The 16,610-nt window shown below is 40.4% G+C and overlaps 1 protein-coding gene across 4 annotated transcripts; it reads left to right on the top strand.

The window, feature by feature from the left end:
* The first annotated feature begins 453 nt into the window (after positions 1-453).
* fbxw11a (F-box and WD repeat domain containing 11a) lies at positions 454-15,887 on the top strand. Of its 4 annotated transcripts, XM_044204764.1 has the most exons (14): positions 474-609; positions 3,034-3,138; positions 5,253-5,321; positions 6,292-6,511; positions 7,001-7,187; positions 7,561-7,651; positions 8,303-8,440; positions 10,101-10,219; positions 12,248-12,497; positions 12,809-12,927; positions 13,232-13,342; positions 13,438-13,516; positions 14,124-14,288; positions 14,462-15,887. In XM_044204764.1, exons 1-13 carry the CDS (start codon positions 571-573, stop codon positions 14,283-14,285), a joined length of 1,689 nt encoding a protein of 562 aa, XP_044060699.1. In that variant the 5' UTR covers positions 474-570; the 3' UTR covers positions 14,286-14,288; positions 14,462-15,887. The 4 variants fall into 4 exon arrangements, with proteins under 4 accessions (XP_044060700.1, XP_044060699.1, XP_044060702.1 ...); XM_044204765.1 differs by lacking the exon at positions 3,034-3,138 and having other exon boundaries at positions 454-609; XM_044204767.1 differs by lacking the exons at positions 474-609; positions 3,034-3,138 and adding an exon at positions 835-1,064.
* The last annotated feature ends 723 nt before the right edge of the window (positions 15,888-16,610 follow it).

Genomic DNA, 16,610 nt, shown 5'->3' with positions numbered 1-16,610 from the left:
CATTCTGTGTGGGTTTTAAAAAATATGCAATTGGATGGAAATGTACTGAAACAAGCCTATTCTCAAAAATTTTATTTGACCATATCACAAAGCTATACGAACACAACCTTAAGTCCTTGCGTCACAACTTTTGTTACGGTTTTATGGCGCTGGATTTTAAACACTATTTCCTTTAATCACACATGACATTGAAATAGCCAACATCCTGCAGCATCTCGTAGCAAAGCTATGCGGATGATTGATTTTGCCTTAGTGTATTCCTCTTCAGGATAGCAACAGCATCTTCATCCATTTGCCCTTTTGTTTGTGGGAGTCACCGGGGAAGCCTTGGTAGCACGGTTAGCCAATCAATAAAAGGCAAAGCTGTGAAAACACTCCCCTTTTGACAAAATCCGTCCAATCAGCGCGTTTTTTCTTTGCATGGGCGTTCCCATCCCCCACCCACCCTTTTGACACTGCCCTACCAAAGCTGTGTGGTTGAGCGAAGTGAATGACGTCTCTTCATTTGCGGGCCGCCGACGCAGGGCTGGGTTTCCATTTTCAGAGCGAGTTTCGGGGGGGATCGTCAACATGGAGCCGGAGATGGAGGACAAAACGTTGGAGCTGATGGTAAGATTTGTTTCGTTATGGCATCCTGAACATGCGAGGTGTTCAGCATCACTACTGTATTGGGGGAAGCGCCGAGGCTCGATTCGACGGCAGCAATGGACTGAAGCGGCTTGTCGGGAGAGGTGGAGGAGAAAGGAGGGGGGGGACAAGAAATCAGAGGGAGGGCCTGAAATTATCGATACATTTTGCTAAGAATGCTCCGCATACTGGTCGGATTGATAAACAAGAGCTATACTTCAACATCTTGTAAATGTAAAACATGTGTTGTTTTGGATATAATTGGTAATCAACGGGGAAATTTAAAGGTTGATGTTCAGTCGTCGGCCGAAGACAGCCGAGTACTCTCGGGGTAGCGTTTACTGCGGTGACGCTGCGCCACTTTAACTGGGCCCTGTCTGGTACTTAGCCATCCAGCTAACACAGGCTAGAAGGCGATGAACCATGTAAATTTACGGGTATGTTATATTATCTAGTTTATGTTAAGACAACCTACATGGTAACAGGTGTGTGGATCAGTCAAACAGATTCCATAATACAAAGGACTGTAGCTAAAATCGTAACAATGTGCTGGTGGTCTGTTTATATTTTTAAAGTGCGTAGAAGGAAGTGTATTGCTTTTTCATTCACATAGCGTTACCACGATTAGCGAGGTAGCAATTAGCTTTATAGCTAGCATGCTAAAAATGCTAGGTATACTTGACACCCATTACCATACCAAAACAGTCAATTGGTTAGGGCGGTAGAAGCTCCTTTGTTAACCAGAAACATAAACTATCATTATAATATCGTTTTCCTCTATATGGTGATGGTTGGATTTGGTCAGGAAGTAACATAGTTTTCTTGTCAAATGATTAGCTATCTTGTTAAGCTAGCCACTTAGGCTAACGTTAGCTTACTAATAGCTATCATTAACATTACAGGGGTCAAAGTGGTCGTAAGGAAGACGTCAATTAAGAATACGGCACAACTGTGTTTTGCCAATGAACTTACACGTGGATGGAGTTATAGTTTATAATCGTTTGGCAGGTATTCATTCTCCATATCTGAAATACCGCACAACCCTCAGTTTCTCTAACAAACAAGCCAATTGTATCGCCATACTTGCTATTGACAGAGCGAGTTAGGCCTAGAAAGTAATATGTTTTAGTAGATTATATGGACCAAACGTATCCTGTGGGGGACACACGTACCTGAGTGAGCAGTTATTGCCTATTTTTTCCAAAGGGTCTTATACACGAACACGGATATGTATAGACCGTGAATAACCATCATTGAGAGAAATGATTCCCTTTATAGAGACAAATTACTAATGGAGCCAGCCAGTAGATTACCCACTCACCAGACTTGACGAAGTGTTTTTAAAAGTTCATCAACTTTAAACCGATTAATTTCATTATGTGAAGACAGAAAAAATTTAAATATACACTGCTTTCCGAAACTTTATTGATTGTTTGATCGTTATTTTGGTCTTTAAGTTTTAAATAAATAATTATACAAACTGAAAACAAATGTACCCAAGTACACGTTCACAGAATAAGAAATCAATGTTGAAAAGAGATTAGTGTTTATATAGTATGAAAAGTAATTTATCTGACAAGAGCACATACTTTGTATGTGGCCCATGGACTTGATTTGTGAATTTACATCTCTTCTGTATTTCCTTGCGCCGAAGAATGATCACAAATATAAAAATGGAGGAAATATACATTAGTGCAGGATTTGGAGACTGTAATCTTACGGGCCTATGGGAAAATTTGTGTTGTGTCTGTGTATTTACTTTGATTTAATTTTTTGTCCCAGTGTTATTCACTAACCACTCATGAGAGTGGGGATGGCAGAACAGCGGGTGGGGTTTCTGTCAAATCAAGAGTGACAATAATTGACAATGAATCCCACTGCCCCTCCCTCTCCTCTACCTATCCCCACCCAGTTCATGTCTAATAATGCTTCTGTGTGTATGTTTATCAGTCTGTATCTTGTGTGTGAAGGAGTGTGTGTTCCTGCGCTCACTGTGCCAATGTGTGTGTAGCTCTAATACTGGTTTTTCCCCTCACTATCCCCCACCTCCTCCCCTGTTCTTCTCTCCTCACCTTTTGATGGTTACACACCCACCTCCTCTTAATTTCAAACCAAACGTTATTTATTTATTTTTCCATTATTTTCGTATTCTTACACTTTTCCACACTCCACCTGTCCTGTTCCTCACCAACTCCTCACCACTTCCATCCATCTGTCCATTCATTGATCCATCCATTCCCTCATCTCCTTTGGTTTCCTCCTCCCAACTTCCCTCATCAACCCCCCTCTACTTTTCCTTTACTTCCCATCTCCGGTCTCTTGCTCTTCCCTTTCCCTTCCTCCCTCACCCTGTCCACTTCGTTCTCCTCATCCCTTCCTCCCTTCCTCTCTCTCTCTTTCACACAGTGCTCTGTGCCTCGCTCTCTCTGGCTGGGCTGCTCCTCGGTGGCTGAGAGTTTGTGTGCACTCAGGTGCCTGCAGAGCATCCCCTCCACCCGGGCTCACAACCAGGTTCTGCCTCTCTCCTCTTAATTCTGCTGCTCCTCCTCCTCTCCCTTCCCTTCCTCCCTCGCCATCTCCACACCCTTCACTTTTCTTTGCCCACTCCACACGACGACTCATACCACCTTGGTGCGGACAGCACCCACTCATCCCCTCACCCTCCTACCTCCTCACCTTCCGTTGTCCTTTCCTCCCTGTTGGAGGCACATTGCTCTCAGGTTCTTCTCTGGTGCGTCCTTAAACTCTCTCTGCTTGAAACAGAATTGTAGCTTTATAAACTGTAATTAACGTCTTTATAATCTTGTCAAATCACAGTTCTTGCAACTAAATTAGGCCCCAGGATGCTTAAAAAGTCAAACAGTGATTGTGCCATGTAACGAAAACTGGAGCCTTTTACAATCAGATGAGTTTGAATAGTAGATTATTTCCTTAGTACTTTGTGTGAGTGGAGGAAGAATGCAGGGGGTACCAGAGAATAAGCCCGCATTCAGGAGTAACGTTTTTCTCCCCTTCTACCTGGAGGTGTGAGGGCCGAGGTGGGGGGTCTTCCTTCAAGCTCTGAGAGGCTACATGCTTGCTTGCCTGCCTGCCTGGCCAGACCTGGTCTGTCTGTTTTTATTTCTCCTTCCTTCTCTTCTTATGCTCTGCATGATCATCAACACCAGCAAGCCCATTCTGGCTTTTTGTCCTGTCTGCTTTGGTCTTTGTACCTGACCGTTTGTTTGTTTGTGTGGTTGTGTTAGTGCCAACCACTGACAGAGAACATATCTGTTGGTTTTGCTCTCCACATGTCGCAGCATCACCAAGTTGGATGGATAACTTCACTGAGCAAAACCTGGAACAGCTCTTGAGAGGGTTCTTGGATTTACTTAGAGAAGAATATCTAGAGAACTTAGTAATCCTGTTTTTAAGATAGGCCCCAGGTTTAGCCCATCGATGGTAACTCTTCGGCCTCTGCAGAGAACAGATAGGCTGTTTAAAATATATAGGCAGACAGGCCTTTATTATAGCTTTTTCGTCAACATAGCCATTTTCAAAGACTGTGACCTTGGCTCAGTCATATATGCATTGACTGTCTCCCAGGTAAAGGCCTTGTGTGTCCCATTTCCCCAAATTAGTTTAACATATCTGGGAACAGGGAATATACATTGTTTGGGGGGAAAATGAACCTGAAACATGGAAGAAATAATGATACATTAGTCCCTTTTTGGTGTGACAGACAAGGTTTTACTGTTCTTGCTCATTTCTGGAGGGTTTGCAGTGTATGCTTTAAAGAGCCTTCAGGAATATCCTAGTTTGATGAAAATGTAAATTTTACAGTATGCACACATGTTGGTTCAAGATGGCCTCTTAACAATAGTCCAGCATATCCTCTGTCACAACTAAAACCAGCATTCATCAAGCCCCCTAAGAGGATAGCAGGTCTCCATATTTTGCATGTATTTAATAATGAATGTAATATTATGATATTGCTGCCCGAGTGTCCATGACTTCCAAAGAAGTGTACATGCTAAGAACCTATTACCTACCATTTAGTTATGAGTGATTATTATTAAGTGTTAAAGCTAAAATGGTCAGCCTCTCACTCTATATCTGTTAATAAGTGATTTGTGCCATAACCTTTTTATTATAATGACTCAAGTCTCTAGCTTGTTTGCAGTGCACTTGTAAAGGACTTAAATTATTGTAAGACTTAAGTCATGCTAGAAATGGGTGGAATCCGATTACATCCCACTTCTCCAACTTTTTTCCTGTCCTCTCTATATGCTGTAAGACCATTATCTGATTTTAGTTTCATTAGTCGTGCCTGAATTGCTGTCAGTGACATACCCAAGATGCTGCATTTTAATTTCCTGTCCAGACTACTTAGCCAACATCAGACAAGCAAGCAAATAGATTCCTTTTGTTGCAGCGCTCAGTTTTTTTCACTCCATATGTGTGTGTTTGTGCGTGCACGCCTTAGAAGTCATGATGGTTACCCTTCCTTGGCTGTGTTTGTGGCACTCTTGTGTCCAGCGCTGTCCACACCGCTGCCCTGGCTCTCACAGTGCCTTTTTAAAACCGATGCAAAGAGAATAAAACACTAAACTGTACCTTCTCTTTGTTTTGTTGTTTTTCTACAGAACACATCAGGGATGGAGTCACAGAACCTCGTGGACGACCTGTCGCCAAAGAAGAACACAGTTCTCAAGGTGTGTGTGTGTGTGTGTGTGTGTGTGTGTGTGTGTGTGTGTACGTACAGTTTGTGTATCCATGACCACAGCTTGGTTTTATTAAAGAAAAGAGAGAGAGATCTGCAGCTCAGTTTATTTAAGTTTGCAGTATTTCAAATAGATATATGCTGTGCAGGAAACCCTCATATGAAGGTTGATGATATTGCAGATAAAGTTTCACAAGCTTCAAAGTCATTGAGCATTTGAGAAAGTACAATTTTAACAATTATTTTGGATTCACAACATACTGTGACATCAGAAATTTTTAATGGATATCCTGTTCCCTTCATGGCCCTATTCAAGTAAAAACCTCATACCGATGTTGACAGCATTTATTTTAAATCATTTTTTCCTATTCCCACAACTGCAGGCTTCTAGTGGTTTAACCTTTAGCAATGAAAATATAATTAAAATTATATATATATATATATATATATATATATATATATATATATATATATATATATATATATATTTTTATTTTTTTTTTAATTTTTTTTTTAATCTTAGTCCATTCTGCAACAATAATAACGCCTCTTGAAGGCCCAATACAACAACTTTCAGTTTCAGTCCCCATTTTAATCCAACACACTAATTTCAGTAATGGGAAAAAAAAAATTGAAAGTAATTGAGGTGATATTGTGTTTATGCTACTGTAGTAACTAGATTTAAATAAAAATTATATTTTTCAAAACTTTACGCAAGTCTGAATCTAAGCTTTACACAAGTTTTGGCTGTCTACAGGTGATGCTACCATCTAACATTTTCTATTCATATAGAAAGAAGATTGTGCTCAAGAAAATGTGACACACAGCTGAAATGAGTTCCACCCAGACTAGAAAAGTGCCCCAGCTTGACTGATTTGCTTTATATGAATGTCAAAATACTCTAACACAAATACATTTTTAAAAACATTTAATAAATCTGCATGTGCCCCTGATCTTTACAGCTTAGTAATGGTCCTGTTGTGGGGTCTCGCAAGCGTCCGTCAGAGGGGAACTATGAGAAGGAGAAGGAGCACTGCATCGCCCTGTTCGACCAGTGGTCGGAGGCCGACCAGGTGGAGTTTGTCGAGCGCCTGATCTCCCGTATGTGCCACTACCAGCACGGCCACATCAACTCCTACCTCAAACCCATGCTGCAGAGGGACTTCATCACTGCACTGCCAGGTACAAATACAGATTTAAATGTAACGTTTAGCAGCAACCACTCCAGTGTGAGCTCCATCTTCCCTAACCACAGTTTGACTGTACAGTCAGGCATACATAAGACTCAATATTTTAATTTTTTACTGATTTCCCTGAAAAATGCTCTGACTTTATAAAAAGAGATTATTTTAAAGTGATTCTGACTTATGTCCACACATCCAAAGTTCAACAACAAAAAGATAAAACTACAGAAAGTTTGCGCTACATAAGGTATTCCTAAAAATTTCGCTCCGATAAAGAAAATCAAAAATACAAAAACCTGATTTTTTTTTTTTTTCATGCATTTTTTTTAAATATTTGAAATAAATACCAATAAACACCGTTTTGTTTTTGTTTTTTATCTTGCAAAACTAATCTAATGATCCCCAGGCTAGGAAATAAACCGACCAGCTGAAATCACATTAATTTTGCAGCAATCACTCACTCAGCCCCTTCTCTTCCTCCCTCCAGCCCAAGGCTTGGATCACATAGCGGAGAACATCCTGTCCTTCCTGGATGCACGCTCGCTATGCTCGGCAGAGCTAGTGTGTAAGGAGTGGCAGAGGGTCATCTCTGAGGGTATGCTGTGGAAGAAGCTCATCGAACGCATGGTCCGCACTGACCCACTCTGGAAAGGCCTGTCTGAGAGACACCAGTGGTGAGAATGGACATATACCCATTTACACACACACACACACACACACACACACACACACACACACACACACACACACACACACACACACACACATACAGGGTTAGCTATCTTACTTTTGTTTTACATTAAGATCAAAAAATGGCAGACACTCTGGAAGAAATTAAGAGGATGCTTTCTGAGGACGTAGGTAAACTACTTGTTTTCAGTGTACTTGTTAGTCTTCTAGTTTTTGGCATTTAATTTAGGATAAATGAGAGGAAGAGAAGGAGGACGTAAGGTTATACTTGGTTGGTCTTGAGTGACTATTGTAGGTTGAAAAAAAAAATAAAAAATCCTAATGGATACAAAGCGGATGTCATTGTTCTTCCCCCAGGGAGAAATATCTGTTCAAGAACCGCACGTCAGAAGTCCCACCCAACTCCTACTATCACTCCCTTTATCCCAAGATCATCCAAGACATAGAGGTAAGAGACAGCAAGATGGATTTCAGTATTAACTGAACACTTTTTTTGTAGATTTTAGTCATTTTGTGCAGCTTTCATTATTGCACCAGATATTATTTTCCTTCCTTGTTAAAAACTGTCACTTTGCTGTCTGAAGGGACTGTATTATAGTATCTCAAAAACTCGGCTCATCTGGACTCATTTGAAACTGACATAATATATTTTTTGTTTTGTTTTATAGAGTATATGCATCACTGACGTACACATGGCTTCTTTATTGACATTAAAAAAGTGGGAAAAGTCTAAATTGACTACATATCCCATTGGTTAATCTAATAGTGTTGTTTCAATATGTAGCATGTTTATTTACACTTTGCAGCAGCTTTTTTTTTTTTTTAGACAGAATGGTCTGCAAATGTTTCTACATGCATGTAGAAAATGTTGATTACAGCTAATTAATAAAGTTTACTTAAGTGTTAGTGTTATTCTAATCACAGTAATCTCATGACCACTTTCCACCTCACTAAATCTCACATCTGTTTCTTTTCCCTTTTAATATTACATGATATTTGCCTCCATCTTCTCTAAATTCAACTACAATGCTTCTCTTTCTCTCTTTAGTAGCCTTTTTTTTTGTTTGTCTTGCTCATTGTTTCTTCCTCTTACCTCCAGACTATTGAGGCTAACTGGCGATGTGGCAGACACAACTTGCAGAGGATTCAGTGTCGCTCAGAAAATAGTAAAGGGGTTTACTGTCTCCAGTACGACGATGACAAGATCATCAGTGGCCTTAGAGACAATTCCATCAAGGTACGTGTGTATTGAACATCAAGGACAGTCTGAGGTCTGTGAAATTATAACTTGGCCCACTTCACTGTCATCTTTGCCCTTGTGCCCTGCCACCCATTGGCTCATTTTCTACCTCAGGGATTTGTATAGTGAACATGTTGGTGGGTACTTTGATTTGCCTTTAATAAAAGGTTGTTTGTTTTATTATGTGAGCTATAATTTCTTTAACTTCTAATGTCATCATTGTCTTAGTGGACGGTATATGGACAGCAGTGCATTGATAGTTCCTGGAAACAAAAACTCATTGCCTAAAATTACAGCTGATAGCACCAATTCTGTACAACAGCAAAGCAGCAGGGTGTGAAACTTTCATCAGTATCAGTTGATTTATTGAGAAATCGATAAACTTGTTTACCGAATTAATTTTAACATCCTTTTTGTTCTGTATTTCCATATGTTTACTGGTTGCTGCTATTAAATGTATTTTTTTACAGCATTGATTTCATGTCGTACTGAACGTTGTATAAGGTGGATGTAAGAGGGCTACTACATTTCTTTTTTTTTTTTTATGCTGGCAAAGAGTGAGTGAGGTTAGTTGTTATTCCTTCTTTGGCCATCACACCGTATGGATCCACATTTCCCAAACACACGGGTTATCAATGATAACTGCATCTTTTTACTAACACGCAAAGTATTGCTCACCTAAGTCAATCTTTTTTTAAGGGCAGTGTAGTCTCAACCTCACATTTCAGTTGGTGTGAAAAATTATAGTGCAAATTAAAATAAAACCAGTTTAAACTCTTTCAAGCGGCAGCTGAAAAGCCCATTTGTTTTTTTTTTCTCAATTTTAACATAGCTAGAATTGTTGTCATTTTTAAATATCACGATTGTGACGTATAGCTGGGAAAACTGGAATATCACTACATCCTTACTGGTAATACATATAAACGTCAATATATATGTACATTGGACTGTTACATGGTTAAGAATATACTTTTCAAGTTTCATGACTTGTTTTTTTTTCCTGCTCTACTGGCCCAAACTGACATGTAGAAGTAATTAACATCGATCCCATTTGTGCATTTGAGTACCAGCAGTGGAGAGAGCCAAAAGGTGTTGGCTGTGAGAAAGACATGGATGCTGTGTGTGTGGTTGTTTTCTTCCAACCTGGGTTTATGTATTTATGAATTGAATATTTTTTTCTGGCTCAGTATGGCTTATCATCTTATTGTCTATGGCGCTGAGCTAAACCAGCAGACACGGAGACAGAACACAAGTGAATTATAGGATAAAAGGGCTCAGCTCCAGACCCATTGTGTTTTCCACGTATCTGTCTGGCCTGGGAGAGGAGGAGGAGGAGATGATGAAGAGGAGGGGAGGATGGAGGGAGGAGAAGAGCGGATTTGTCTTCTCATTGTTCTCAAGGAGGCCGACGCACACCCAGAGAAGAGCTGAATGGCTCTTAACGTATACACACACAGCTCAGCACAGCAGTGGGAAAATGGGGCATGAACACTGCTGTGAGAATAAGCCATTCTTGGCATGACCTAAATCTGCAACCTTTTCAAAACCACTTATTTTTCCTCTTTCTCTGTCTTCCTCTGTCGATATCTCCCTCTCCCTTGGCTTCACTCATCTTCCTCCCTTCACTTACTCCTACTCCTGTTCTTTTTACTCATAGATCTGGGATAAGCAGTCTCTGGAGTGTCTGAAGATACTGACCGGTCACACAGGCTCAGTGCTGTGTCTGCAGTATGATGAGAGGGTCATTGTCACTGGGTCTTCTGACTCAACTGTCAGGTACGACACGCAACTTGTTACAGAAGAAACACACTGTGTTTTGGAGTTGGACCCAAAGCTGTGTCAGTGTTAATTAGGCAGAATATCTGGATAAATGTCACTTATCTATGTTTACTAACCTATTTTCAGTTTGAACACAGTGTAAATCTTTGGTTAACTTTGGCAACATAGTGAGACATAAGCAGATGGGCATATATAGATACTAGATTTCTTATCCTCAGAAATGGACTACTATGCTAGAAATTGTATAGAAGTCAGGTTATAAGTCAAAACTTATGCAGCTTCTCCATATTCCTTTGGGTTGACTACTCACTTAGGATGTATCAGTAAAGACAAGTTAACACCAACATCAGTGCTTTCAGACTTTCAGACCACAAGTACACGAGAAGTTTGTTTCATGTACCAAAGCAGAACGGTTGATTTTAAAAGCTTGGGTGTTATGAAACAAGTGGGTTCTCTAACCAAAGTGAATGGTTCACAGTGGAGACCAGGTTTGGTCAGATACACAAGGATATACCTAAATGTTAGTAAATCTTACATATCAATAATATATAGATTGTTGATCATACATATTTTTACTATAAAAGAAGCCACAGCTTACTTTGTAAAAAGAAATTATTTTAGCCAAAAGCTATATTCCTGTTCTGAGTGGTTAGACTCTGACAGTCCTGTAAAGTAGCTACATTTCACCGTCGCAGCCAAACCCAACAGAGAACTATCTGGCTCTGTAGCCACCCAACAATTGGACAAAGAGGCAGCATTGACTATAGTGATTTGGAAATCAGTACTATGATTTATTTATTTCTTTTTTTTTTTTTTGGATATCTTGTAAAGCCATATGACATAATAGTCACTTGACAGAAAGATGTAGTTTTAGATGCTATGGTCACACTTAATAGGTATGATTGATGTGTTTCAATAAAAACACTCGTCCTGAAGATGCTTTTCAACTGGTTTGCGTTTTTTCCCTCCTCATGCAAGTAGCCAGTTTGTACAGTCATTCAAAATAGAGTGCATCTGTAGAATATAATGAATAATTCATGCACATATCAAAATGTACTAAACTACATACTGTACTGTTTGTGCGAGGAGATGACTTATAAACAGAAACAGTGGCTGTTTATTGTTTCAAAACCTGCCGTGGACAAAATATCTCATGCTAAATACATCTCTGATATCTAACAGGTAAAGTGTAGTTGATTTTAAAACAATTTACATTTGGAAAATAAAATGTAGAAAATTAATCATTTGATTAATAACATTTCTATAAAATGTGCCCTCCTAACCATATTGAAGCAATCAAATGGAGTATAAAAATGTTGAAGTGTATTATTTCATAATGAGTTAGATTTACTATCATTACTAGCGATAGTGGGATATGTTTTATTGCAGATATTTAAAGATCTGTCTTGTGTGTGTGTATGTTGACACTTGCTTGGCTACTGCACACAGAAGCTCAGCATTAATTCTCTTATTACTTCACACTTCAGCCGTACTCTGGGCAGTATCCAAGGAAAATGTGACTTCACTTCCTTAACAACAGCTTGACAGGCACTTTGTTTGTAGGCTTGGTTGTCAGCTTTTCCAGTGTGTTCTGCATTTGACTCCTAATGCCCAGCGGTGCACCTCAGTAACATGTTCTTCACAGCTGCTCCTGCGTGCGCGTGTGTGAACTCTTGAGTTACTCTCCATTGTAAAACCAATAAACATAATTCTCTCTTATGTCTCCATTGTTTTCCTTTTTTCCTTTGCTCCCATTACATGTCTTTTCCACTCTTCACCTCCTTTTTGTTCGTTTTGACCACTCGTCCCACTGCCCCCTCTCATTTTTCTTTCCAACTCACTCAATCTTTTTCCACTTTTCTCACCCCATTGTCCTTCCTGCCCCATTCCACCTTTTGTTTTCCTCTCTCTGTCACCTTTGCCCTCATCATTTGGCCACCCTGTCATCTCTCCCTAATTTTGTTTTCTCTTCCTCCTGTCCCCCACCCCTCCAATCCCTCTCCTTCTACCTCTCCTCTTTTGCAGGGTGTGGGAGGTGACGACGGGTGAGGTACTGAACACACTGATCCACCACAACGAGGCAGTTCTTCACCTGCGCTTTGCCAACGGCCTGATGGTCACCTGCTCCAAGGACCGTTCAATTGCCGTCTGGGACATGGCCTCTCCAACTGACATCAGCCTACGTCGTGTCCTTGTGGGACACCGGGCAGCTGTTAACGTGGTCGACTTTGACGACAAATACATCGTGTCCGCCTCAGGGGACCGCACCATCAAGGTATCGAGCAGCCATTCGTGAATCCAAACCAGAGACCCTCTGATTAAAAGTCTGCCTAGAAAGAAATTTGCCAACTTGCAGTGTCAAAGATTGAATAGAGAAAGATGGACATTAGGAAGTTGTATTTAGGTGTGAATTATATTGACTACTGTACTTTCAATGAAACCTAGAAATGTCTCTAACTTGTTCTATAGTTTTAAACCCACCAAGTGCGTCAAAGTTTTTAAAATATTTGTTTGGTAAACTGTACTTACCTGAATTAATACAGGCCATTGTTTTACAAAGCTTTCCGTGTTGCCCCCCCCCAATAGGTATGGAGCACCAGCACCTGTGAGTTTGTGCGCACTCTAAATGGTCATAAGCGGGGAATTGCCTGTCTACAGTACAGAGATCGTCTGGTGGTCAGCGGCTCATCTGACAACACAATCCGGTACGTGTGTGAGATTAAAGATGCATGATTTATATATTATACAATATTTGTATTTAAAATGTACATAAAATCACTTCCTGCAAACCTGTTAGATTGAAAATTATCTAAAATGTACTTAGAAGATCGACAGTTTATTCAACATACAAGTAAGGCCAGTTGGCCGAAAACACTGAGTACAGCGTTCAATTTCATGATATAAATGTCATTGTTTCAAATAATACTGTACTTAACCACTAAAAACTATATAAATAGTGTAGGGACAGTAGATTGCCTTATGTGTTTGCTAAGGCTTCTCTTTCTCCAGGTTATGGGACATAGAGTGTGGGGCATGTTTGCGAGTGCTGGAAGGTCACGAGGAGCTGGTGCGCTGCATTCGCTTTGACAACAAAAGGATTGTCAGCGGTGCCTACGACGGGTCAGTCTCGTACACGCACACACACATAGAGCTTTGTGCACCGAGAAGACACATTTTGTTCCTGATGTTGTGTTGTCTTATGTTTCTCTCTGCAGCAAAATCAAGGTGTGGGACCTGCAGGCAGCCCTGGACCCACGAGCCCCTGCCAGCACATTATGTCTGCGCACTCTAGTGGTAAGTATCTCTGATTTTGTCTGTTATGACTGAGCTCCATCAGTCAGCCAGGTGACAAGTGTCTTAAGCTGCAGTTCCTCACAAGCACTCTAGATGCTGGCTTCAAAAACTAATATAGCATTGTGAAAAAACTCACTCCTAACTTCTTTCTCAAAATACAATGTGATTTTCTTTTTCACATTAGTTTTTAACTATCACTAATAGTTAATTTCACTTCTGATGTGTATCTTGTTGGCAATTTTGAAAAAACATTAGATATTAAAGAGACAACCACTCATTTGCAGCTTTTTAGGTATAGTTAGCTGAAACTAATGCTTTCTAATACAACACTCCTGCAATAAACTTTACCTCCATGACATAGCGTTTACAGAACTTAAACAATTGATTTGTAATGTCTTGGATGGGGGTGTGATGCTGCAAACAATGCTGAACATTGACAGTTGACTGCAAAACAGAATTGATATCAGAAGCAGAAACAAACAATCCCACATTAATGTTTTACCCTGGTCTGTCAACCTGCACTTTCAACTGTGTTTTATGAACATTATGAAGATCTGCCTGTATGCATAGTATGTTAACATAATTTCTTAATTAATTGTGTTTTCAGGAGCACTCTGGCCGCGTGTTCCGTCTCCAGTTTGACGAGTTTCAGATCATCAGCAGTTCTCACGACGACACCATTCTGATCTGGGACTTCCTGAACGTCTCGACCAATGGCCAGTCAGAGGGACGGTCTCCCTCCCGCACCTACACTTACATTTCTAGATAGCAGGTACACTAACACAGTCAAATTAGCTGATAAGGCCTTTCTCTAAAAATGTCCCATCCTGCATCACACATAAGGTCGTGTATGTGTGCATAGTTCAGAGAATCCTATTCAGTCAGTACGTTGACGCTTGCTGAGCATACCCATGTGTGATTGCAGACTTTTTTCTTCCCCCCCAGGTGGCGCCATCCACCGCACCCTTTTTTCGGAAGAGCCCAGGGCTGATTGGCTGATGGGTGCATCCATCATGGAAAGGAGCCCATCTCTTCTCCTTCCTCCTCGTCATTTCTCTGTCCACCTCCCACCCCGCCCCCTCCACCTCCCTGCCCGTTCTGACAGACTCTTGAGCTTGTGCCCATTGCCTGCCAGTACTGTGACATATGCACACACACACACACACACACACACACACACACACACACACACACACACACACACACACACACACACACACACAGGTCAACAGTGGTGAGGATTCCCTACTACAGAACCAACGCAACTCTCCCAAGAAGTTCACCTTCTACTACTAATTTATATTTTGTAAAGTACACTAATGACAGTATTAACTAAGACATTATATAAGTCACAAGCTCCCTTTTGTCCCATGATACAAACTTCAAGCAGCTTCTGCTCCTCAGTTTTCAGCCCCTGCCAAACCAGGTTTCATATGGAATTTATATATATATATATATATATATATATATATATATATATATATATATATATATATATATATATATATATATATATATATATATATATATATATATATATATATATATATATATATATATATATATATATATAAAAACACACACAGGCACACAGACACAGTGGCACAGTTGGACAGAGGATGACCGGAGCTGTGATGCGGGAGACAGAGACTCTTTACTCAGCTCTAGGATAGGAGGGAAGGATGGGAGATGGAGGGAGTGAATGAGGGAGAAACGTGTCGGGGATGACTTCCCCGCTCCCTCTCACTCACTCCCTCTCACTCCTCCCTGTCTCTCTCTCCAACCCCCACTCGCCCTCCTCCCCTCTAACCCCCAGAGATGCACACCCACTTGGAATACGGGGGTGCACACACTCAAGTTTGCGTGAGTTTGTGTATGTGGACTTGTGAAACGGCAGAACAGAGCAGAAGCGTCAAACAGACAGACATGCATGTGAGGTTGCCTTGGATACAGCATCCCGGTACACCTCTGCTCTTTTTTTTTTTTCTCTTTAACTCTTACTTTCTTACTATTTTTTATTACTGTTATTTTCTCATTTTGTTTGAGTATTTTGGTTCTTAGTACAAAAATCATACTAAGCGTAGTCCTCTTTCTCTTTCCCTCTCTCTTACTGTCTTTTTCCTCATTCTTTCTAACTTCGACCCTTGTTCATCTGCTGTCCCTTTCACTCCATCCTTCTCCCCCCATCATCTACGTGCTTGCTTTGGTTATGAGAGAAGCTGGAACTCAAGAGCTCAAATTTAGCTGTAAACGGAGTTGTCTTGTCAAAAATTGTGTTGTATATTAAAAATGATTTTTTAAAGAAGAAAATGACCTTATTGTGAATAAAGTACTTGACAGTGGTGGAGTGTTGAGCCAACTGTAACATGAATGAGTGTCTAATTGTCTGTCTGTTCTTGTCTGTGTGTATGTGTGGGTGGATTTGCTATGCCTCTATCTGACATGTAGATACAACACTTTGTAGGCCTCTAGTCTGTTCTTTTTGTACATCAGACAAACAGCAGGGAACCAGTAGCCGTCAGACATCAAAGAATTAAGATATTTGTAATTTTGTGTGGAATTCCTGATAGTTCACACAACACTTAAAAGTTTGACAAAAAAGTTACTAGATTTTTTTTTCTGGAAACCTCAGCATCTTGTGGTCTTCCTGAGTGGCGTTTTCTTAATTGACCAACTCAACCGTCAGCAGCTCAACTCGGCAAACTCCATCTGCTGAGGAAGATGTGATTGGAAACTCAGTGAAAAAAAACTAGAGCGGACTTTGAGTAAAGATTTTAGTTTTTTGGTCAAACTACTGTTTCCAAGATCAAGAAAGGACGTTCACGCTCCACTTAAAACTGAATGCGTTTACATGTGCTCAAGTATCCTGGTTTTGAGTTTTAGCCTGGTTTTTGATGTAATTTGAGATAGTGTTTACATGGAACATGATAAACCTGGTTATTCATGTCCCTGTACACGTGATTCTAACAGTATCCAGGTTTCTGGTCATCTGCATACAGTTGTCTTGATTTCGCACCATCTCAGCCACCGTGTTTTGTTCCAGCAAACAGTATCCTGGTTTCTATTGGATTACGCCAGGTAGCATAGACTATCC

Source organism: Siniperca chuatsi, linkage group LG8, assembly GCF_020085105.1.
Source record: "Siniperca chuatsi isolate FFG_IHB_CAS linkage group LG8, ASM2008510v1, whole genome shotgun sequence".
Classification (NCBI taxonomy): Eukaryota; Metazoa; Chordata; class Actinopteri; order Centrarchiformes; family Sinipercidae; genus Siniperca; species Siniperca chuatsi.
The sequence above is the reverse complement of the archived record's forward strand: the minus strand, read 5'-3'. Positions and strand labels throughout refer to the sequence as shown.

Coding starts and splice junctions, on each gene's coding strand:
- fbxw11a (XM_044204764.1), top strand. CDS start 571: ATGGAGCCGGAGATGGAGGACAAAACGTTGGAGCTGATG. Junction 7,188..7,560: donor CTGTCTGAGAGACACCAGTG/GTGAGAATGGAC, acceptor TTCTTCCCCCAG/GGAGAAATATCTGTTCAAGA. Junction 13,517..14,123: donor TATGTCTGCGCACTCTAGTG/GTAAGTATCTCT, acceptor TTGTGTTTTCAG/GAGCACTCTGGCCGCGTGTT.